This window comes from Polyodon spathula, chromosome 4 (assembly GCF_017654505.1).
Source record: "Polyodon spathula isolate WHYD16114869_AA chromosome 4, ASM1765450v1, whole genome shotgun sequence".
NCBI classification, from domain to species: Eukaryota; Metazoa; Chordata; class Actinopteri; order Acipenseriformes; family Polyodontidae; genus Polyodon; species Polyodon spathula.
Genome location: NC_054537.1, coordinates 21,390,958 through 21,414,574, shown reverse-complemented (window position 1 = coordinate 21,414,574; position 23,617 = coordinate 21,390,958). Strand labels below are relative to the sequence as shown.

The window sequence follows — 23,617 nt, the reverse complement described above, 5'->3', positions numbered from 1 at the left end:
TCTTTCTTCAACAAATAATCCACTGAAAAAACTTTCAAAGAAATCTGCCCGTCCTGTTTCTCCTCCATATGACAACGCTGCTTCTTCAATCCCTGAACCTGATGACATTTTTTTTACAAGGATTGGCTCATCCACAAACTCATGAAAGCCTTTTCAAAAAGGATTGCTCATTGAAGCAGGGTGCGATTGGGCTGTTTGATTTGTTTCATATTGCAATTCTATATCAGATGAGTCTGTCTGCCCTCCTCAAAGGACTCATCAGACATCCAAACTAGTGAGTTCACGCACCGCCCCCACTACCTTGCAAGCTTCACTTGCCTCCGATTCAGCATCTACAACCCCTCAGCTTTTTCATCTGATCCTTCCTCTAATTTGATTTTCAGATTTTTAACGATATCAACCAATTCATTTATCCTTTATCCACCTCCATTCCTACAGTATCTGATCACTTGATGACAGGATCAGTCACTTTAATCGGCAGCCATTACATCCTCATCAGTAGAGCACCAGTAGCAGCACTCACCTCTCCTGCTGCTTCAGCCACGCCCACACCTGCTGCTTCAGCCACATCCACACCTGTACTCGAGCAGCCAATCTTGACTTTAGCGACCGCCTCTACTTCAGGATCCTCTGCTGTTTCAGTTGTTAATTCTCCTCAACTGAGATGCAATATTATTGAAGGTAAAAACATTAATTTAGTCTCGATTTTTATTGCAAACTCAGAATTTCTGGATCACAGGGTAGGTGACTGTAGAGTTCTGTCTGTTACTCTCGGACTCTCGGGATTCTCCTTATATCTTACATCAGCCTCTCCAGCTGAAGCACTCTTGGAACCCATGTCTCTCTTCTCAGCAGTTGACGTCCCCCTCTTAGGGGGGAAGACTATCGCTCCAGTTCACACTCTTGAGTTTCTAGCAATAAGTCTGGATACTATTCGATTTGAAGCCCAGCTGCTTCCCGATAAATCCTTTCAGATCTTTCTTCTAGAGCACTGGAACAGGCTTTTTCTGTTTTATGATGACTTGAGTGCTGACCCCATAAAATCTCATTCCATACGGATGCTTCTTCTATCGGTGGTATTCTTTTAATCAGTGGTTCTCAGATGTCTGGCACCCAGAAATAAAAAAAAATAATCTTCCCCCTCAGCAAAAATCCACATCTTATTTGAAGAATTCTCTATTGCTGTTGCAGCCTATCTTTGGGGCTCATTTTTGGAAAAAAAATAAAATCTCTCTTAGTCCTTCATGATAATCAATCTACTGTTCATATTATTAATAAAGGCTATTCCTCTTCCCCTCTAATTAAGCAACTTCTCTGCCGGCTAGTCTGGATTTCAGTTACCAATAATTTTATGTTGAAAGCCCAGTACCTTCCAGGTATCACTAATAACACTGCTGATGCTCTTTCCCGTTTTCAGATCACGCAATTCAAACATCTGGCTCCCTCAGCTCAACCTTGCCCTCTACCCATTCCTCCATTCAGTGAATTGGTTTGCAATCTTTTCTCTTCAGCTCATTCTAAAATGCTCTTCCTCCCCAATCACATTGTCCCATTTATCCGTATAGGTGCAGCAACATCAGCAGCCAATGTTAAAATCAACCAGTTCTTCCTCAGGCCAAATATCTTTAACTGTATTTTCCATTCTCCTGCTAATCTATTCAACTTATCAAAGGTGGCTCTTACAGTTGGGGGGGGGGGGGGGGGGGGGAACTACCCCTGGCCTGCTGGCCTGCTGGCCTGCTTTATGTGTTTATTTCTTACTCTTTTCCAGCGCTTTTGTTCTCCCTGCATAGATTGTGAGGCTCTCCATGCAGTCTCAGAGCGTCAGCCGAGTCTGATCTCTCTCAAATAGATGAACCAGTTTGTCTTCCTATCCTTCCTTAGCGGATGTCCGTTGCTTCATGGCCTTCTAGATCGATTGGTTCAGCCTTACCTCAGCTAGGGCAGTTCTCCGCGTAGTCAAGGGGAAACCCCTATTCTACTACTAAATCACAAGCACTTTGTCTTTATTCTAATAGTCCCTTTACGCAGACCTGGCTCCTGCCTCATGAAATACAATTTTAAACCCTTTTTTATTTAATCTTATGAAATTCAGGCCAATGCTCTGTCTAAACCAATACTAGCTTTGTGCTGAATGGAGTGAATGTTGATAATCAAACCTAAGCAAATGAATAATTATTATACACACAGGCAGACACTGTTCTGAATTACCATTCTCACCCTACATCTAGTATGGTGTATTCAGGATAATACATTCCAATTGTACTAAAGGTGTTTTCATTTTGGAAATTGCAAATGAGGAATCCCATTTGTTATCCTAATATAAAAGGTAATTTTACTCACTAGTACTGGGACTGTACTAAGTGTGTGGGAAACAAACTCATTCTCACTCAATTCAACATAAATTAACATACTACACTTTTTTATATGTACTGTAACAGGGGAGATCTGTGCTGACTGTTTGTGCATGCCTGTCGGTCATGCCAGTGACACGGAGAGGTGGGGAAGAGGGTGCATTGGCTTTCCCTCTCTCTGAGTGGCTAAGAGACGGCCCTTGGGGGATTGCTGACCCTATAAGATAGCGCTCTGTTGTTCCCACAGCCTGCCCCTCTAAGGCAGAACGAGCCAGCTGGAGGAAGCTCTGTGGCCGGATCGTGCAAGGCCGGTGAAGAACAAGCACAACAACAAATTAATAAAAAAAAAAATCATTTTTAATAGCAGGGAAACCTTGGGCAGACCCCATGCATGTATAGGAAGCAGGCTGAGGGAGCGAGTGTAGGACAGGGACCCGGGCCGTGTGGGTAGTGACGGTCGGGGTAATGCTGCTGAGTGCAGCACCTTTTCTTTGTAGTTTTTGATTAGTGTGTTTCATTTTCTCTTTTTGATTTTGCATTTTGTTATTATTATTTTAAAGCACCTGTGAATGCTCCAGTGTGCCTGTTTACCTGTGGGTATTTCTGTGGACCTGTCTACCATTGCTGATATTCAGGTCACGGACAACTGCACCCTCAGCGGGCTAAAATAAATTACTTGGGGAAAAAAAAGATAAATAAAACTGGGCACCTGTGCGGTGTTTGCAAATATACTTTATCCCATGTCAGTGAATACCCACACCCTTCCACATGTGAATATTGTGAAGAAGTGTTGCTTGTAATAATCAAACAAAACCAAAATGAATAAACTGAAAACACTGTAGTATATGTTTATTTACAAACAAAATAAGATAGACCAAACAAACACCTGATCCATTTCTGAGGACATAACTCAACACATTGTCCGCTCTCTACCAACAGGACAAGCTAAGCTCGTTCCACTGTAAAAACCAAATAACCGTAACCAAATTGCAAATCTGAACTTTGTCAATAACACAGGTCAGTTTACTGGTAAACCTGCGTTTTTATTGAATTGCTCTCCTTACACATGCTTTACACAGAGTTAACTCACTCTCCTTCCAAACACTCAACTACACAACCCACATCAAACATTCATCCTTTGTTCTACCTCAATCACTCAATTAAACAATTAAACACAATTTTCATCACCCACCACACATGTGCACCCAAGTGCAGACCTTCCCTCTTCTATGTCACAATATGTACACTTTTGAAAAAGAAAATTTCTCTCATATTTCATAAATTTAGGTCCAGAAGTACTGAGATCAATAACATGGACTTGCTTCAGTTGTGTCACATATGTAAGTATCATGGACACCAAATCACTAGAAATCCTAATTCAAAAGCCCTGGCAACCTTTATAGCACTCTAACAGTGCCCAAGGGAACAAATATACGTCACCTTCACTTGGATACTGCCGGTAGAGATTACAGCCCCAGTAAACTGAGGACCTTAAAGCCTTCATCTCCATGGAGCTTTAACTAGCAAAATTAAAATGTCCTGTAAGTGGTCCCTGAGACTAACTGAAATTTAATTATTGGCTGATTAGTTATAAATCTTCTCCTAGACAACAACAGCTACTGCAGATTAGACTTACCTAAAATAGCCCAGGATGACAACAGCAACCATTAACGATCCCAACGAGACAGAGTAACCCACAGTGTAAATCAAATACAGGCGGTCAAAGACTTCCTACAGGGGAAGAGAGAGAAAGAAAATAACCAACACAAAATAACAGGTACAATAGAAACTGAAAAAAGAGAGTCTATGGGAGCCTAAACACCCAAAAACCCCAGAAGAATATTCCTGTGACTATATCACTTATACTCTAATTGTAAAAATAATCAAATTCTATGATAGTTGTAAAATGTTTGGAGTTAATTGATTGCTATTCCCCACAAACGGTAGTGTTGATTTTTAACATGTGTGAGTGAATGACCAGCTGAAATGTATTATGATTGCTCTTGATGCTGTTTAGAGGGAGATGGCTCCTTTGTTCAGAATATCTATTGTGCTCTGAGGCAGACCTACGGGTCGAAACGCGTAAGCCATTGTTGTGGTTTTAATATGTTTAAATAAAGACTATTGCTTTGATTGAGAATTCCTTTGTGATGTGGACTTAATTATAACGGGAGTTGCTGTCTTCATTTTTCCTTCGATGGGATTTCTCACTGGAGGAGACTTGTAATATATATATATATATATATATATATATATATATATATATATATATATATATATATATATATATATATATATATATATTATATATATTATATATATATATATATATATTGTGAGATAGCAGGGAGGGGGTTAAAATCCTTCCCTGCTAAAAACCTTGTGAGAATGCACATTTGGGTGTTATGGGGTTTAATTGTGTAATTGTTTTATTGTTTAGTAATCCCCTGCACCTGGTGGTAATTGTAAATTAGAGCCAGGTGCAGGGTATTTAAGAGAGGCAGCCAGTCTGTTCCAGGCTGCTGCTGAGAGAAGAGCCCGACTGTGTGAGTGAGCAGTCGTATTGAGGTATTGTGTGAGGGTGTGTTTTTGAATGTTTGTGGCAGGTAAACGGTTTAGCCGTCCTGCGTGATAGTTAGGTTCCTGTTTATGTTTAGTGAGTGCTCCAAATAGGAGCTAGGTGTTTGTTTTGTGTTTTTTTCATTTTGTGTTTATTAAAAGTGTGCGTGAGCGCTGTTTCAGTACAATCCTGTGTGTTGGGTCGTGATTCAGAAGGGAGAAGAACCCGTGAGAGCCTCTGTGGCGAGCAAAAGGTTACTATATATATATATATATATATATATATATATATATATATATATATATATATATATATATATATATATATATGAAAACAATCTCAAACAAAGCTTTGTTTTTAATTGTATTTTATTTATTTATTTATTTTAACAATACTTGGCTGAGCTCTAATCCCTTCTCTGTGTGCGTTTGTGCCAGCCAATTGAGAAGTCTTGTTTTTTGCAATTACCCGATTATTGGTTCATTTCAGAATACAGACTGCATGGCCAAAAAGAATGCCTTGCAGACTACTTTGCCTCATTTTTACAAGCTGCTACGCACTGTAGGCCTAGTGTGAAAGAGTTTAAGACTTTTTGTTTTCAGTTCAGAGAAAAAATATGGATCGTTGGCTAAAGTCTGGTAAATTAGGAAAGGGTGGAATACATAGGGATCAGCAGGAGTCCAGTGCAGCCACAGTTTCAGCTGATTCAACTACAACTGCTGATTGTAGCGGTGTGAATGCAGAGGAGGCCTTGCACGATCTACAAGTTCAACCTGGGAAGTGTGAGACAGAGCAGGACAAAGAAAGGGTGTCAAAAAAACACAAGTATGATGAAAGTTACATTGAACTTGGATTTACATGGACTGGGGACGCTGGATATCCTCAACAACAGTGTGTCCTATGCTGTGAAGTTTTATCAAATAGCAGACTTAAACCATTTCTTCTTCACTGGTATCTGGAGACTAAACACAACCAAATGAAAGACAAATTGGCTCAGTTTTTTAAACGCAAATTGGAAGAGCTAAAAACCAGCAAAAAAATTATGCAACTGAATTCTTGCATTGGAAATATAAATGCACTTCAAGCTGCATACCTAGTGAGTTGCAGAATGGCTAAAACAGGGAAACCACACACTGTTGCAGAAGATTTAATTATATCTGCTGCAAAAGACATGGTGAGATGCATGCTCGGTGAAAAAGCAAAAAAAAAAAAAAAAAAAAAAAAAAAAAAAAAAACTTGATACCATACCCCTCTCCGATAATACTGTGTTGCGATATGGCTGAAAATGTATTTTCTCAGCTTGTGAATCGCATTAGAAACAGAGTCTATTATTTTCTGCAGATAGATGAGTCCATGGATCTAGGTAGCCTAGCTAATCTTTTGGTTTATGTTCGTTACATGCACGAAAGTACCATGCATGAAGATTTTTTGCTTTGTTGTCCTGTGCCTACCCGAACAACAGGAGAAGACATTTACTTATTGTTTGATAACTTCTTGTGTGAGCACAGAATTGACTGGTCCCGCTGTGTAGGGATTTGCACCGATGGGGCCAAATCAATGACGGGTAAACACAGTGGAGTCATGGTATGCATCCAGGCTGTAGCAACAGAATCCACAGAGAGGCCCTTGCTGCCAAAAAAATGCACGACAACTTAACGTCCGCGTTAAACAATGCGGTAAAAATATTTAACTTCATCAAGACTGCTTCTAAATTCAAGAATCTTTGTTACTCTGTGTGATGAAATGGGAAGTGACCATTCAATGCTACTATTGCACACTGATATTCGCTGGCTGTCCATTTGAGGTGTCTGAATCTCTCCAAATTCCTCATCTGTCGGTGCGTGAGCAGGAGAAACTTTTAGCTCTCTCTTCTGACGGTGGCCTTAAATTACAGTTTGCACGCAAACCCTTGGCAGACTTTTGGGTGCAAAGGATGGAAGATTACCCGGACCTGTCAAAATGAGCTGTCAAGTTTCTGATGCCCTTCTCCACAATGTACCTTTGCGAGACTGGACTCTCTGCCCTCACATTGATCAAGACCAAGTACCAACAGAGATTAAACGTCGAAAATGACTTGAGACTAAAGCTATCTCCAACTTTCCCTGCCATCAGTGATTTGTGTGATAACAAGCAGGGACATCCATCACACTGTAGGTAAGCATTTTACTATTATTTTTAATTACCATCAATAGGCCTGCATGACTCAATGTAAAATGTATTTTCGTATTACAAAGGTTAGCTAGAAATGCATGAATAGTATACTTTTCTTTGCATCCTTTTTCTGTACATATTTTTTATTAACAAAAATACATGACTGCCATTTTAAAACTAGGTTGTGTGTTAATTGATTGAGACCAGCACGCAGGATTCAATTTATTGTTTCTAATAATAATGTCATAATAATTGTATTGTATATGTGATTGTGCGCTTTGTATCGAGTTATTGTACCGTATGTGTGTGTGTGTGTATATGATATAATCATTATATAATATATATATATATTCTTATATATCGAGATATATATAGATATATATATATCTATATATATATATATAATATGACCCTATCTCAGTTGGGGGTACGCGGTGGACTATGTTATCTGGAATGGGGTATGCAGCTTAAGTTTGGAAACCCCTGCTTTAGACGATTGCAAGCTACAACATGGTAGCACTGAGCACTGCACTGTACAACACCTCTGCAAGCTATTTAATGTCCACCACTATATCACATTACATCTAAGTTAAATTAGCTCCAGTACACTGTCTGATGAGATACAGTGTGTGTGTGTGTGTGTGTGTGTGTATATATATATATATATATATATATATATACACACACACACACACAGATAGATTCTCATGTAACTCGTGATCATATGGGTAGAATTTGTTTATAAAACGGATTGTTAGAATGCTGCATGATGATTGGTCCATCAGGGATATAAGCCATTACAATATCCAGCACAATGTCATGAATACAAACTACTTAGGAACTGTACATGTGTAAACCACGTACCACTGCACGCCAAAATCAAAGAAAACACCTGCCAAAATACCTGCTGTCATGGAAGATACTGAAGACATCAAGGGGTCTTGTCATGTCTTCCAGTTTATATGTTTATAGGTGATATAGTGGTGGACATTAAATAGCTTGCAGAGGTGTTGCTGTAGTGCAGTGCTCAGTGCTACCATGTTGTGGCTTGCAATCATCTAAAGTAATGTCCAATACTTTGGACTTCCTGTGGTGTGATTTATTTTAATGAGTTTGTGGTATTCCCAGCAGTGCCTTTTTTGTTTTTGTCTATTCCTAAGCATTCATGTAAAAAACCAAACATTTGATTTAGTTTTCTTTTACAATTATACAATGTAGCTACATTTTATTAGACCATTAATAATAATATATGTTCCAATGATGTCAACAGCAGTTAAATGAATGCAATTACAATGTAATACTGCCATAAACTGTGTTGGCTGCAAAGTAGCTTATAACGACCACTTTTTTTTTTTCAGTTTCTTCATTTTTCTGTGCTTATTTTTAGATATTTTTGAGTTATATGTAAATTGTTTGGGTTTTTTTTGTTTGTTTTTTGGGCATTTTGCTTTTTATATACTGTATAAAATTGTTGTTTTGGGTTTTTTTTTATAGTACTTGCACACTTCAATTGTACCTTCTTTCTTTTGTTGTCTTCCACAAAGAAATCCTTATGATCACAGGTATATTCTTTGGGGTATTTGCTCTGTGGTGAATACATTTTCCACAGCAACATAGTGTTCTGGTGACTGTAAACACCAAGTACTGTAATATTATCTCCATGTACAAAATAATGTTATACAACAGTAAAAAGTCAGGTCTAGTTTGTCTCTTGACAGACTGGACACATGTGAAGTTACTCAATCATGTTGGCACCATAAATTTTACCTTCTCATGGTTCTGGTTGTAGTGCGTGAGGAACTTGGCACACTCTGTATAATTTGCCCAAGTCCTGTTGTTGCTTGGAGCAAGCTCCCAGCTACCATTCATGTCACACCGCCGATAGGCACGACCTGATAGAAAAATCAGAATGAGAAAACAACTTTTATGTATTCTGTAAATTTGTGAATCTGGATCACACTCATCCAAAGCACAATCAGGAGTTATTCTAATCTGTCATGGCTAAAGCGACAAATTTTCCGAAGATTAAAACCTGGATATGTTATCATTTGCAATAGAGGTTACCCAGTGTTCTTTCAATGAAAACCCTTTCTCACCTCAGCTTAATGATATATTTTTTTTTGTGCGAAGCTTGTCTACAAGAGCCACTGCCAGGAACTGATAGTTGAAATTATTATTTTTTTTTTCTTTTTTTTCTTCAGAGCTGTGCTGTGTGCTGAAGTCAACTAATATTTACTCTCTGTAATTGTTGTTCTGCATTTTATTTTATATCTGAGCTCCGATATAAAAATACATAATGGAAATAAAAATATTCAAGATACATTTTGCTTTTTTGAATTTGGTAAAAGACAATTATATCATCAGGCTACTGCACGATAATTAAACACTATCAATTTAGAAAATGTTTACACTTCATTTACAAATTCATTTCTTTCAGTTTAGGGGCAATTTTAAAAACCTGTCCTGTCGCAAAGTGTCTTGGGATTTCAGTAGTTTTAGATTTACCTCAGTCCATTAGGATGGTGCTTAATTAAAGGTGTTCAATAAAAACTGGACAAAAATGGGACAACTAGCCAAAAGTGGGACAAAAGTAAGATTGTAGGAAACTTGTGTGGACACCGGGACATGCTACCTAAAAAAGGGGGCTATCCCAAAAAAATCGTGACGGTTGGTAGCTTTAGTCATTGTAGTGCATAAAACAGTAGAATCACAATGTGCCGGACCGCTTTAATTTCAGTGCGGGTTTGGTAAAAGAAAGTTAATAATACAAATTTTACATTGATAGGCATTGGAGTAAACGCAGGGCCGGCCATAGTCTGTGTGGGGCCCTAGGCAGGAGCCTGTCGGACAGCTAACCCTTACATGTTGCATTTTTAAAAATACATTTTGGTAACGCTTTATATGGTGTGGTATAAATTAATATTAAATATTAAATAGATATGCAATTGCATTTTAAAAATGTTATAGATATGCAATAGCTGGTTTCTTGCTAAATGTTAACAAAATGTAGATTGAAAATGTAATTGCATATCGCAGCCATACATATCCTTATTGAAAATACAGTTAATCTGACTTGCAGTGGCTCTCAAAAGGATTCACCCCCCTTGGACTTTTCCACATTTTACTGTGTTACAACATGGAAACAAAAGGGATATAATTAGGAGTTTTTGCCACTGATCAACACAAAAAAGTCCATAATGTCAAATTGAAAAATAAAATCTACAAATTGTTCTAAATTAAAATATAAAACAGAAAATAATTGATTGCATAAGTATTCACTCCCTTTGCCATGTCACCCCTAAATAAGCTCTGGTGCAACCAATTGTCTTTAGAAGTCACATAATTAGTTGAATGGAGTCCACCTGTGTGCAGTTAAGGTATTTCACATGATTTCAGGTTAACTACACCTGTCTATGGGAGGTCCCACAGTTGGTTAGTACATTTCCTAACAAAAACTACATTATGAAGATGAAAGAACATTCAAAGCAAATCCAGAATAAGGTACTTCAAAAGCACCAATCAGGGGTAGGATGTAAGAACATTTCCAAGGCATTGAATATCCCCTAGAGCACTATAAAATCCATTATTAAGAAATGGAGAGAATATGGCAAAATGTGGAAAAATCCAAGGGGGGGGAATACTTTTGAGAGCCACTGTAAATGTTAATGGAAAGTAACAAGGAATAATCTTATGTAAATTTAATATGCAATTACATATATATTAAATATTAATTTAGCATGCAATTGCATATTTATTAAATATTACTTCAACATTAATTTAATATGCAATTACATATCTAGTTACTATTAATTTATGCCACACAATATAAAGCGTTACCTAAATTTCTTACGATCGAGTACACTCACGATCAGTTTGCCAGTCAGAAAGTGCAAATGTGGTAATGCTATGTTGGTTAGCAGAACTCAATATTTTGGAGATGCTTATTGTGAAGTTTGAATCGGATTTTTATTGGGCGGTTTGTCTAGATACAGCAGCAGAGCTCCTTGTTGCTGCTTGACTGGAATTTCTTTATATTTTTAATTTTCCTTTTACAATGGACCAACACATACTTGCGATGGGCCGACATAATACTTGTGCGAGACTGTTTCGACTCTGAAGACGACATACAATTTATGACATGCGCAAGGCCCCCTTAGGTGGGGGGCCCTAGGTCGCCGCCTTCCACTAAGCCAGCCCTGGGTAAACGTTACTTCAATGGAGACGTGCACATCTCCTACGAAATGCGTTTCCTAGTTACCCAAACGATTACATCTTCTAAATCGCTATTTATTAACTTCTGAAGACACATTTATTAAGAGGAAAGAATGGAATTGGGGTTATTGAGGGAAATGATTTCTTAACTTAGTTTGTTTTCTGAAATGTTCATGCCTGTTGTTTTAAAAAGCAAACTGACTGCATTAGGGAGACGCCATCTTGGATAGAGTGATTGTTAGATGACTGTATTACTGAGCACCTTTGGTAAGGGGCAGTTCATTGTTGGACAGAAGGGGTGTAACATGAAATAAACTAAGGTAAATCCTTTTTACTAATTATTCTGGTGCAATTAAATTAAAGATATTTGTCTTTTAATGTCAAAATGAAAATATTGAAATTGTAATTTAATAAGGCAGAAATTTTAGACATGTCTAAATTATTTTGGTACTTGTTGGTATATCCTGGATATCCTAGTACCAGCTATATAAGGGGAGAAATTTGTTATTTAGAAGAACGGCTAGAGGGCTGAGTTAGGCGCGCTGCATTGACCTAGATATTGAGGGACTGCGATTTTTTTGTAGTTTTTTTTTTCTTTAAGGAAAAAAAAAGCAAAACTGTCCATGCAATATTTTGCTGGAAGATATTTTTGTAAATATTTTTTTCTTTCTTTATTTGTTTGCATTTCAACACTTAATAAAACATTTGATTACAATACCCTTCTGCTCCCTGATGACCTCCTGCAAACATCACAACCTACACCTACATGATGCGATCTCTCTTCCAGGATGTCTCACGGCAATAATATGCCATGGGGCAATCAAATCAGTCTTTCTGAGCCTTCTCATTGAATAAGGCTTGGCACTAGCAATAAAACAAATGGTATCCCGACATGCCAATTTTGATGATATGCTTCAAAAACACCACATACAGGAAACACATCTATCAGCATGTATTTTGGAGTAGAACAGGACAAGACTGAAATAAAGGAGACATACACCACACCACTTGTATTAATGTGTTTGGTGGCCAGATTTATTGCATCACCCCATTATTTTTACATTTACTGCTTTAACATTAAATAGTTTGTTTTTCTATGAACTTTTTTTTGTTTGTTTTTGTTGATTAACCGTGGTTACATTTAATTCTATATGTGTAATTTTCTTTTCATAATGCAAAAATATTGAAAGTCAAGAAATAAACAGTATATTATGTTTATATGCCAAAAATGAAATGCATTTATTTATTTGTTTGTTTGGTTACAGTGGTGGCCACACTTATTGCAGTACCCCAGTATAGCTTTACTGCTTTATTACCACCTGTAGAGTTTTTTGTGTTATAGTTTGTTCTTTTATAGACTTTTTTGTGGTTGTTGTTATTTTGCTATAGTGGTTTGGGCAGGGTCGAAGAGCCCTGCTGATTTAATGTTTGTTTGTTTGTTTGTTTGTTCTAGATCGGGGTACCCTCCGGCCCCTGTGTATAGTTTGTATTTTGTATTACTGTTATGATTTATGTATTTTTATATAGGATGAGCGAGGTGCCGTCCATCATTATTTGTTATTATTTAGTTTGGTTTTTAAATACCTTGTGAGGATGCGTGACTTATCCTTCTTAAACCTGTGCAAAATTTGATAATCCGATAACTGATAGCTGGTCAATCCCTTGGTCACGGATATAAAAAACCTGCAGTATAGCTGTACTGGGCAGTGTTTTTGGGGGAAGGATTGAGAGTGAGTGAGTGTTTTCTTTTTGTGTTGCCGGAGTTATTAAAGTTCAGTGAAGGCTCTGCCCAGCCTGAACAGTTTTTCTTTGTACTTTGTTTCAAACTTTTATTTTGGCCAACGTGCCCTTTTGTTTTTGTAAAAGTGTTTGGTTTTGTCAAAATCTTTTTATTTGTGTTTGTTTAAATAAAAATACAGCGGGCGTGTTTCACCTAAGTTCCTGTCTATGGTCTGCATTCTTTCCTAGCCTGATGTCACCATTCAATAATCCCTGTCACCTGGTTATATTGAATGGTATAGCTGTTGTATATAAATATGATTTTGTCTTCATAATGCAATATTATTGAAGATGTAATAAAAACAACTGTATAAATGACTTGTATTTATTGACACAGTTCAAGGTTAAAAGGATTTACATAAGATTTGGCAATGTACTTTCTGATATTTTGCTCAATCTGGACTAAAAAAAGCTGACAGTGTTGCAAACAGGGCAGTTTTCGTGCATTTTACCATACATGGTAGCTCAAAAAACATTTGAAATCTAATTTTTTTTTTTTTTTAAGTCTCATAAATCTTTTCAACTTTAACATCCTATTTTTTTTGTGTCAAATTGGCAGTTTTTACAAATATTATTTATTATTAATGTTTTTTTATGATTTGGGAAGCAGAGCTTATATATAAAAACATATATACATTCCACAACACAATACATTTCATCATTGGAAACACATACTTATGGCCTTTCTGTGGATATATTTAATTTCTGATTTAAGTTTGCCAAATTACAAGCACTAAAACACAAAGTGGTCATATTCGTGCCCATTCATGGTCATTCTATTCCGGCAGGAAAGGGTTAAAGCTCAGGGCATTGATTGTGCCACTCATTGAAACACAGCCTCAGAATAACTGGGACATTCTGAATTTACTAGCATATCAGGTTAGAGAAAGAAGACACGTCAACATAAAGTATAGACTGCTTACCACGAATAATGTGTTAGAACAGGATACAGTTCAATAAACAAAATGGAAGGCATAAAGCAAGTCAATTATACAAAATAAATACATAAATAGAAATGTCTGCACACGGTAATAATAATTAAATATCCTAAACACCATCATTTACAGTGTAAACAAGTCTGTTAAAATAGTGCAAACTGTACATTCATAAAAATTCAAAAAGTAGTTTTGATAAAAACCATCTTTAATGAAAACCATCCCTGGTCAGTAGCCATGTGTGATTATAGCCCCTCCCCCGACCACCCCTTTGAGTCTCAGGTATTAACTTTCACATTCACCATCTGCAAATTTTACATGATCTCTTGTATCATGCTTCTTTTGACCTCATTTTAATTTGTACATGCTGAGTTATATCGTTCTATTGCAAGATGGTATTTGGAAGGTCAGGGGTGTTAAAGTGTGAACATTACATGTATCCTCCATTATTTTGATAGGAGGCAGGAAGTAAACCAACTAAGGGTCGCTGTATGTGAAAAGGTTAATGTAAACCACTTGTGGTCAGATAACACCGTGTAACAATTTTTTTTTTTTTTTTTTTGGTTCCTGGGTAGTAAGTGTTATTTCCTAATTGCTTATGCCTCAAAAGTATAGAAAATGGCTATTATTCCCCACAAACTTTGCTTTTGTGACCAGGACAGTGATATTTTGAAATGTACCTGTTTCCAATGAGAAAACAGTCTTTTCGTTCACATAAAGTCAGAAAAAAACAACATATGAATCCAAATTAACATGTATTTATACTAAAGTAATACAAAAATGACTACAAAAGATTTAGAAGTGAGTAGTTTTTCGAGATTTACAATTATACTGTAAATCACTTTCACGAATTAGCCCCCAAATGTAGTCTCCCATCATGTTCTCGTTATACTGTCCTTGGTAGCGGCATTCAAAGTCCAGTATATCCTGGTGGAAGCGCTCGCCTTACTCCTCCGAGTACGCTCCCATGTTCTCCTTGAATTTATCAAGATGAGCATCAAGGATATGGACTTTGAGGGACATCCTACAGCCCATTGTGCCGTAGTTCTTCACCAGAGTCTCAACCAGCTCCACAGTTTCCGGCCTTGTGATTGCCCAGGAAGCCCTGAACCACTGCAACAAAGCTGTTCCAAGCCGCTTTCTCCTTACTAGTGAGCTTCTTGGGGAATTCATTGCACTCCAGGATCTTTTTTATCTGTGGTCCGACGAAGACACCGGCTTTGACCTTTGCCTCAGACAGCTTAGGGAAGAAGTCTTGAAGGTACTTGAAGGCTGCTGACTTCTTATCTAGAGCTCTGACAAATTGTTTCATAAGGCCCAATTTGATGTGCATTGGTGGCATCAGCACCTTCCAGGGGTCCACCAATGGCTCCCACTTGACGTTGTTCCTCCCCACAGAGAACTTGGTCTGCTGTGGCCAGTCCCGCCTGTGGTAGTGTGCCTTGGTGTCCCTGCTGTCCCAAAGGCAAAGATAGCAGGGAAACTCAGCCTCATTGCAGACTCTTGCTGCCATCTCAGAAAAATGCAGATATGTATCCACTTAGGCAGCTGGAACTAAACTGAACTGATGGGCTTCAGGCCCTTGTATTTATACTACTATTTATATTACTGGAAAGTTCTAGAAGTTACTCCAAGTTTACTCAGCAGTGAGTCTATCTGGAATGTTCTGGAAAATAGGTACATTTCAAAATATCACTGTCCTGGTCACAAAAGCAAAGTTTGTGAGGAATAATAGCCATTTTCTATACTTTTGGGGCATAAGCAATTAGGAAATAACACTTACTACCCAGGAACAAAAATTGTGTTACATAGTGTAATTGAAGGCACCTGACACCAGTGCAAGTGCATGTGATTTACAGATGAGGTATGGCTATTTTAAGAGTCTGTAAATCCAATAAATATTAATGGATCCTTAAATGAACTGCAGGTCGACAAATTGCAGTTTTCAAGAGATATTCCCCCTGAAAAAAAAATATAGTGTAGGATTTAACAAGATCTAATCGTGGTCACTGCACACAGCACTCACCATAGCTGCTTTCCTTTGAAAACTGTTCCTGTGCAGAAAATAATCTCTGGAAGTGTCATATCATACAAACAGGAGAGCATGTAATTAAAGTACCAGTAAAAAGAAAACTTGAAACAATAATGAAAACACACAACACACTGTGCCAGCAGTTTTCAGACTTGCTACATTATAATTGATTGGGTTATGGAGGAAGTGCACAGCTGGTAATTTGTCAGTGTGGAAATGCAGCAATAACTAGTAACCGGGGCAACAAGAACACAAATGGTATGTCTTTTTTATTATAAATAAATTACAACTATTGTTTTGTGTGATATCATATACATGGGGTGTGTGTGTGTGTGTGAATTTGAGCAGAATTCAAATGAGATGGCCTGTCGACAATTGCAATGTACTGTACAATTTATTTTGATGCTTGAAAGAGATGACAGAAGAAATCAGATACAAATCGTACTGAAGCCTGCAACCAGCTATTCTAAGTATTTTAAGAAAAAAAAAAAAAGATAATTTGTAAAAAGCTGTTGTGATTATCTATAACCTAGTTGGGTAATAAAGTTTCAAAAGAAAAATAAACAATTTCTTAGTCATACCACTCATACAAATTCACAAATTACATTAACTGTTATGTTTCATTTTAGTGTAAAGATTTATCATGGTGAGCTAGTCAGTGTCTAATGAAGTGTTTTTTGTTCTTATTTAATAGATACAATGTTAAGCTCATAAATTAATCAAAGGATACTATTTTCATTATGCAATCTGTGGTTTGTGGAAATCTGTTTGGAGCCACACACTATGGACTCACTTGTTGCACCAGCACAATAAATAATTTTGTGTTTTGCGATTTTATAATGTAAGCATTGTCTTTTTAAAACAAAACTAAAGGGTAAACAGGTGAGTCATAAAATAATTTAAAAAAAAAATTTGATCTGTCTGTCAGTGCAGCCAACCTTACCTTTGTGATTGAAGTCATAAATGTACTCAGGACATGGAGCTGAGACAGTCTTGCCAGCCAGGCCTTCAGGCCAACAAACAATGCCATCCCACTCAGGCAGACAGAGGCCATCTGAAAAAAAAAAAAAAGAAAGAGTCCATTGAGATTGGGAAACAGGTATGAAATCACTCTTAGCATTTAAAGCAGCAGAAAGCAATCTTGAAGAAAATAAGATTTCCAAGAAACAGGTTAGTCCATTGAGGATAACTGCTCAAATCAGCTTGTGAACGAACTCCCTTATATTGTTACCTGATTAGACCACTCACTTTTTTTGTTTGCAGTCAGTATTGTTGTTCTATTCTCCACCTCCTCAAGTACTATAGTACAGGGAGTGGGAATGCTTTAAACAACCAGGGCTCAATGCTTACAAGTTCACAAGCGTCCTAAACTGTTTTAAGCAACATGATGAAGTCCACATTTGAGGGGGAAAGGGCATAATAAGGGAAGGTACCCACACTTATTGTGTGAAAGTACAGCTATTGTCAAGAAGAAACAAGTAGATGTTGATGGTAACAGTTTGGAAAATACATAATGTGTTATCTTAAGAGTAAGAGAAGGCAGCAGGACAAAATAAAACCCATTGGCTCTATTGCATTTCCTTTTTTGATAATTGTTTTACACCTTTAGATTCCACTCCATTGACTCACATGTAAAATAGCTCCAGGATGATGTGCTTACTGTATTAGTTGACAGAGTACATAGGGTCTTGTTGAATGAGTTGGCAATTTTATTTTTATTTTTTTAAGATACATTAGATATCATTGAGGGGGATTTCTTTTTTGTGTCAGATGCAAGTGTATATGGGGCAGCAGGTGCACCTGAATTTAAATTATTTAAATGGACTCCTTTATGTTATTTTCTAATCAAAATTAACATGCTGTCAATTTAAATCAAATACTGTACAGCTATAATAATAATAATAATAATAATATAAAGCTATAGCACAAAACATTGTATGCACTATTTTAAACTGTATAATTAAAAAGAAACAGTAGATGAGAAGCATGCAAGAGCGCAACAGCTTTATAAAGTGCCTTTTTTTATAGCATAGGTAAAAAAGAAAAGTCATAAGGAATATCTTTGACCAAATGAACTCTTGTCACTATTTTGAATGGTGCTGTGGTTCACCGATCCCTAAAAGTCTATTACTGTATTGATCTCCTGCTGAATTCATTATTCACAGACTTCAGTAGTTGAAAAAAAAAAAAACACATATAGTTAATATACTGAGCTTGCCTTGGTAAACTGGATTTTGATGAAGTGTAAGATTACAAGTATTATCATATGGTTTTCTGCCATTGTTCATATGAGTTTGTCAAAGTCTATTAGTTTTATTGTTTTGTTTGTTTCTTTTTACAGATTTCTATGTGAGAATCTGACATATTGACTTATGACAAATATATTTTGCAATAGCCGGGAACAAACAATCAACTATCAGCTGCATAATCAGAAACCCATACATACACTAGTACCACCTTTTCATTCCATTTGCAATGTTTGAATACTGTATGTCACAGAAACCTCAAAGCTGTCATCGTCCTGTTGATCTCAAACCAGCGTCAGAAGTGTCTATAGATAAAATACCTTTAATTATCCACCTTTAATCATCTAAGTGATTGTCAGGTGTAGCCATAACTGTCCCTAAAATAAATGGAGGATTTTGGCTTCAGTGCTGATATTGATGTTGGAGTGCTGGAATGAACTCATGTTCCACAGAGGCATTTAAGTTGATCCATGGCACACTGACAATCATCCCGAACAAATGGTACATCATGCCATATCAGGGCAACCGGTGGCTCTGCAATATTGCCGTAGTGTGCTACATAGCACAACCAAGATGTCTATCAAATAGCTTATGGAATTTTTGCAAACGATAAAGTAATTGTTTCGGATCCTGTGCAAGATTAGCAGTTTCAGTTATTGAACATTACTTAAGACTGCAATGGAATTTTCTTTAAGTGCAACCCAGTTGTGTTCAGGGGCGTCCACTTCAGGGTGGGAAGGAATGGGTGTGTCCATTCTAGTCAGTCCTGGATGGCATATTATGTATAGATAGATAGATAGATAGATAAAAGCAGCTTAGTCCGACCAAATAGAAAAATGTATCTCAAGCTCTCTTTATATCCCATAACCCTTTGAGCGCAGCGTGATGGAAGGCCCCACTGATCCAATGGAGTTGAGTATCTTGGTTATATAGAATACCTTTGGTACTTTGGCAAGGGCAACTGGAAGGTATACACAGAATTTCACTATTTCAGAATGAAGAAAAAAGACATGAACTTGCAACATTTGCCTGCAACTATACTACAAGTTTATCATATCATCTTAGACACAAGTATTTTTAAACTGTTAAATTACATATAAGCAAATATATACAACTGTGTGAGAGAGAGGACCATATGTAAAAAAGATGGCGTAACCATATAGGAAGAACAGGCAGCCGTCTATGGTGGCAAATTGAAGGGGGAGGCAAAATCTGTACATAATTACATTTTATACTTCACATTTCTTTAGTTGTAAAATTTTCAACATCTTAGATAACTGTTTCTTATTCTGCAAAACTTATTGCTGATGTTTCGGAGCCATATCATGAGCAGTGGTATAGTCCAAAATCTGGAATTATGGGAAGGCTGGGCATTAGGCTTCACTACAATGTTTACAATCTGAAAACATGCCGGTACACACCACTACATACCATTAAGACACATCTTATTCTTCGCCTGGTCTGAGGCATATGTTAATTATGATGCCATTAAGGGTCAATTAACATCACAACATTGATTTATGAATCAGACAAATTATATGCTAATGATAAAATGGGTCTCTAAGGACATGTTTTCTAACATCGCAATGAGTGATATTTTTTGACAGTTGACTTGATTTTCATCACCCAATGAAATCAAGTTAAACACTATTACTGGCACGACAAAGGAGACGGTAAGTTTTATGAATGAGAGAGAGAGCAAGAGAGCAAGAGCGAGCGAATGAGTGAGTGAGCTTTCAGCCAGGGTTGGTTACAAGTATGGCCTTTTCACTTGTCATTACAAATTTAAATGACCACAGTAATAAAAGGAGATGTATTTCCGGGCATGCAGCCAGGTCTGATGCCCTTTTCTTAAAATTTCATTTTGTCTATGTCAACATTTTTTAAAAAAAATGAAGGGATATTTTTGTAGTCTGTTTCAGTTTAAGTGTTAGCAAAGTTCTTGAAAAAACATTTGTATGTTGTTCTTCTTTGAAGTGGATACACTTACAGTACAAATGGCAATCAGTTACTTTGCTACCACACTACCCATTGCAAATATTTCATTTATTTCTTCTGACAGTACAGAGCAGTTTTAACTGGAGTTTAATTTAATAAGGAGAACATTATCCACACTGACTATCTAATTTCTCCAACAACTTTGTATTATTCACTCCATGTTCAGAGTATGAGTATTGCAAAGTTGTGTATTACTGGTACTCAGAAACATTGCCAAAAAGAATAATACAAAACACAAATGTATACTAAGCCTTGATGCAAGGCTTAGTATACATATTTTTATGTATTATTCTTTTTGCATCATGGAGACATGGGTTGACTGAAGCAAATGGTGTCCAGATAAAGAGATCACATTGCAATCTGCTCCCGAAGAGTCCCACTGCTGACAAGCACTGTTTAGTATACATTTGATATTTCAAAGGTAAGGTGTGTCTCTGAGAAATGTCCTGAGATAAGAGAACTGGACATGTACTGATAGGCCAGATGGGCTCCTCTTGTTTGTAATTATTCTTATATTTTTATGTTTAGATGCTCTTTAAACACCAGTGTGAGAGATTTCATCTTGACATTGGGTATAGCTGTTGTGTTTCCAGCAGGGTTCTCTCTTTCTTGGCAGAAATGAAGGTAAGGTAGAGAATATTCACTTGTGGTCTAGACAATCAGTATCATTTATGACGGTGATTACAATATACATACATCTGTATAAACTCAGACCATCTACAAGTTTGTTTCAAAAGAAATTATAGCCTGAGTGTAACTTAATTATACAGTGCAGGGAGGCATTTAAAAAACAAAGATTTCAAGTGAAGGTTGTTTTAGTGCGACTATTTTTATTTTCTTGATCACATTTGTGTATGTTCATTTCATTATGGTTTATACAAGAATTCAAGCTGATTGCTAGTATATTTTTACATTTAACCACAGCTTTGAATGCCTATTTGTCTTTGCAGGGTCCTAGGTCTAAACTCTAAACCCACATCCCATTCACTGTCCTCTGCAGTCTAACCTCAGCACCTGATTTTATGCAATAACCTTATCAAGGGAGTTATTCAACTTGCTGTTTGTCAGATGTGCAAATGCAGAAACAAAGACACACCACATTGCATGCAGGTTTTTTTTTTCCCCCTGGCATTAAATGCAATACCAGCTTTCCAAAATAACCAAAGGTTTCTAAGTCGTGCAATTTGAATACTTTATATGACTCATATCCATCCTAATAATAACTTGGTTAACCATCTATACACAGTGGCACTTTCACTATACGAGTGGGCCCGTAAACCACTGATAAATATAGAGGTGGATGAGCTTAAAATAAATAAATAAACATAAGTCTTATAGTGATGTGCTAGTTTATTTTACAATGGGGACTGTATCATCTGTTGGAGGCACTAATTCCATGTTTCATTCGTGTGGGGGGGGGGGGGGGGGGGGGGGGTAGTTCTGCACAGACCTCTCCCTAGACAGTGCCGACCTACCCCACCACACACAATCCATTCATTACTGTTAAATCGAGGGCATTCAACTTTCTGAGGGTTTACATAAAGAAAAGTATAACAGTGGGTCAACACAAAAGCAGCACTTTTTCGGAACTGTCATATCAATACGTTCAACCACCCCGTCCCCAGCCTTTGCTCCTTATATTACACGACAGTAGGATGTCATTAGTCACCCAAAACAAAGATGAATGTTAAGACACCTCAGCACAAAGTCATGTCCAAGAAACAAAATGTTGATTACTAATTTATGTGGGCTTGCCATGCCATTGGGATTTATTATTGTCAACCCATAAAATATTCTAGTATATCTTACCTAATATTAACTTATTTTGTAAGGCTCATATTTTTCTAAATTTAAGATACTGAAAGTGAATTTTACAGATATTTAGGAACAAAATGTATTGATTGCTCTTTGAATTTATTTATTGCTGCATTTTAGACAAATCCCTGTATTTTACTGTATGTCCTTGTGATCTTCATGACCATTTGAAATGGAATGTTCAGGAAGTCAGCAATGAGATATCGTCGAGGATCAAGAAGTACTTTTGCTTATGTATAGTTTTGAAATAAGAAATGCCAACAACATACTATTATGCCTGCTTTTTTCTAATAGAATTTTGTATCTGAAATTATGACTATACATATTAGGAACAATTTACTGGAACCATGATTTAATTTAATTAATTTATTGCATTTATATAGCGCTTTTTATACAAAAGTATCGCAAAACAATGTACAATACATAACAGAAAAAACAAACAAACCACAATACATTTATATAGCATATCACACATACAACTGCCATAATCAGACCATTTAAATAACATTGCTTAAGTAACAAACAAATCTACAAGCAATTCCCATTACTGTACTCATTGTTTTTTTACTCTTTAGTAATATTAAGTGGCTTTAATCAATGTACGATTAATTAACCTAATTAGCTTTAAGGGGGGGGGGGGGGGGGGGGGGGTCATCAGCTTCTCATCATAGTTGCTGTTTACTGTGATTATCCCTATATCACTATTCATGGATTTCATCAATTCCAGCTAGGATGTGGACTAACTGAGATGAGACGAGAGCAGTGGGTGCTGGAAACTTGCAGCCAAAATTGCCAAATTGTAGCTGATTAAAAAGTGTAAAGAAATACATACATACAGTACCTTTAAAAAGTATGCAGTATAGCCTTGATACGCAAATGACTTATTATTTATTTTCTGTTGCCTACTCAGATATGATACAAACAGTCTTTCAGAATTCACATCATATTTGTCTCTGGGATCTTTTTTTAAATATGGTGACTAAATTAAGTCTCTATCTGACATTCTTTCCAGGACCTATTAAATTCAGTTCTAGAAGAACACATTTTCGAATCACTAATTTAAAGCTGTGAGGTACTTACCAGACACCTTGTACAGCTTTGATTTGATGGCCCTCTCACATTTCCGTTTGGCATTGAACAAAAGGTATATCTGCTCTTCTTTGGTGATAACATCATCAACATCTACCTGTAAGAAAATATATTCCAGTGTCAATAAACCAGTCTTTACAATAATTGCTTATTCAACCAGGACATGTTGTTGCTCGAAAAACATAAATACATTCAGAGAACGTAATAACTATTTTCAGGACCAGCTGAACAATACAAGAACTCAGGCCCTTATCGTGTTTGGCAACACAGTTCATTGAGTTAAGGAGGCACAAGTAGTAAAGGGATCTGAAATTAAGAGGGTCAGAATATTTAGAACATATAGATAAAAAACATTGAAAAATATGGAATCCATGTTTGACTATATACCCAAATAAATATGGAAACTGGGCTTTAAAAAGAACACCCTGAAAGTTTGGATTCTTGAT

At 36.8% G+C, this 23,617-nt stretch overlaps 1 protein-coding gene across 1 annotated transcript in view; it reads right to left on the bottom strand.

Moving 5' to 3' along the window:
- Positions 1 to 23,617, bottom strand: part of LOC121313813 (parathyroid hormone/parathyroid hormone-related peptide receptor-like) — a 128,521-nt gene that overhangs the window by 20,236 nt on the left and 84,668 nt on the right. Inside the window, exons 2-5 of the mRNA XM_041246608.1 lie at positions 23,163 to 23,268; positions 16,967 to 17,077; positions 8,833 to 8,957; positions 3,991 to 4,085 (exon numbers count right to left, since the gene is read on the bottom strand). Of these exons, the coding sequence (XP_041102542.1) occupies positions 3,991 to 4,085; positions 8,833 to 8,957; positions 16,967 to 17,077; positions 23,163 to 23,268 (437 nt within the window). The remainder of the gene's footprint in view (positions 1 to 3,990; positions 4,086 to 8,832; positions 8,958 to 16,966; positions 17,078 to 23,162; positions 23,269 to 23,617) is intronic.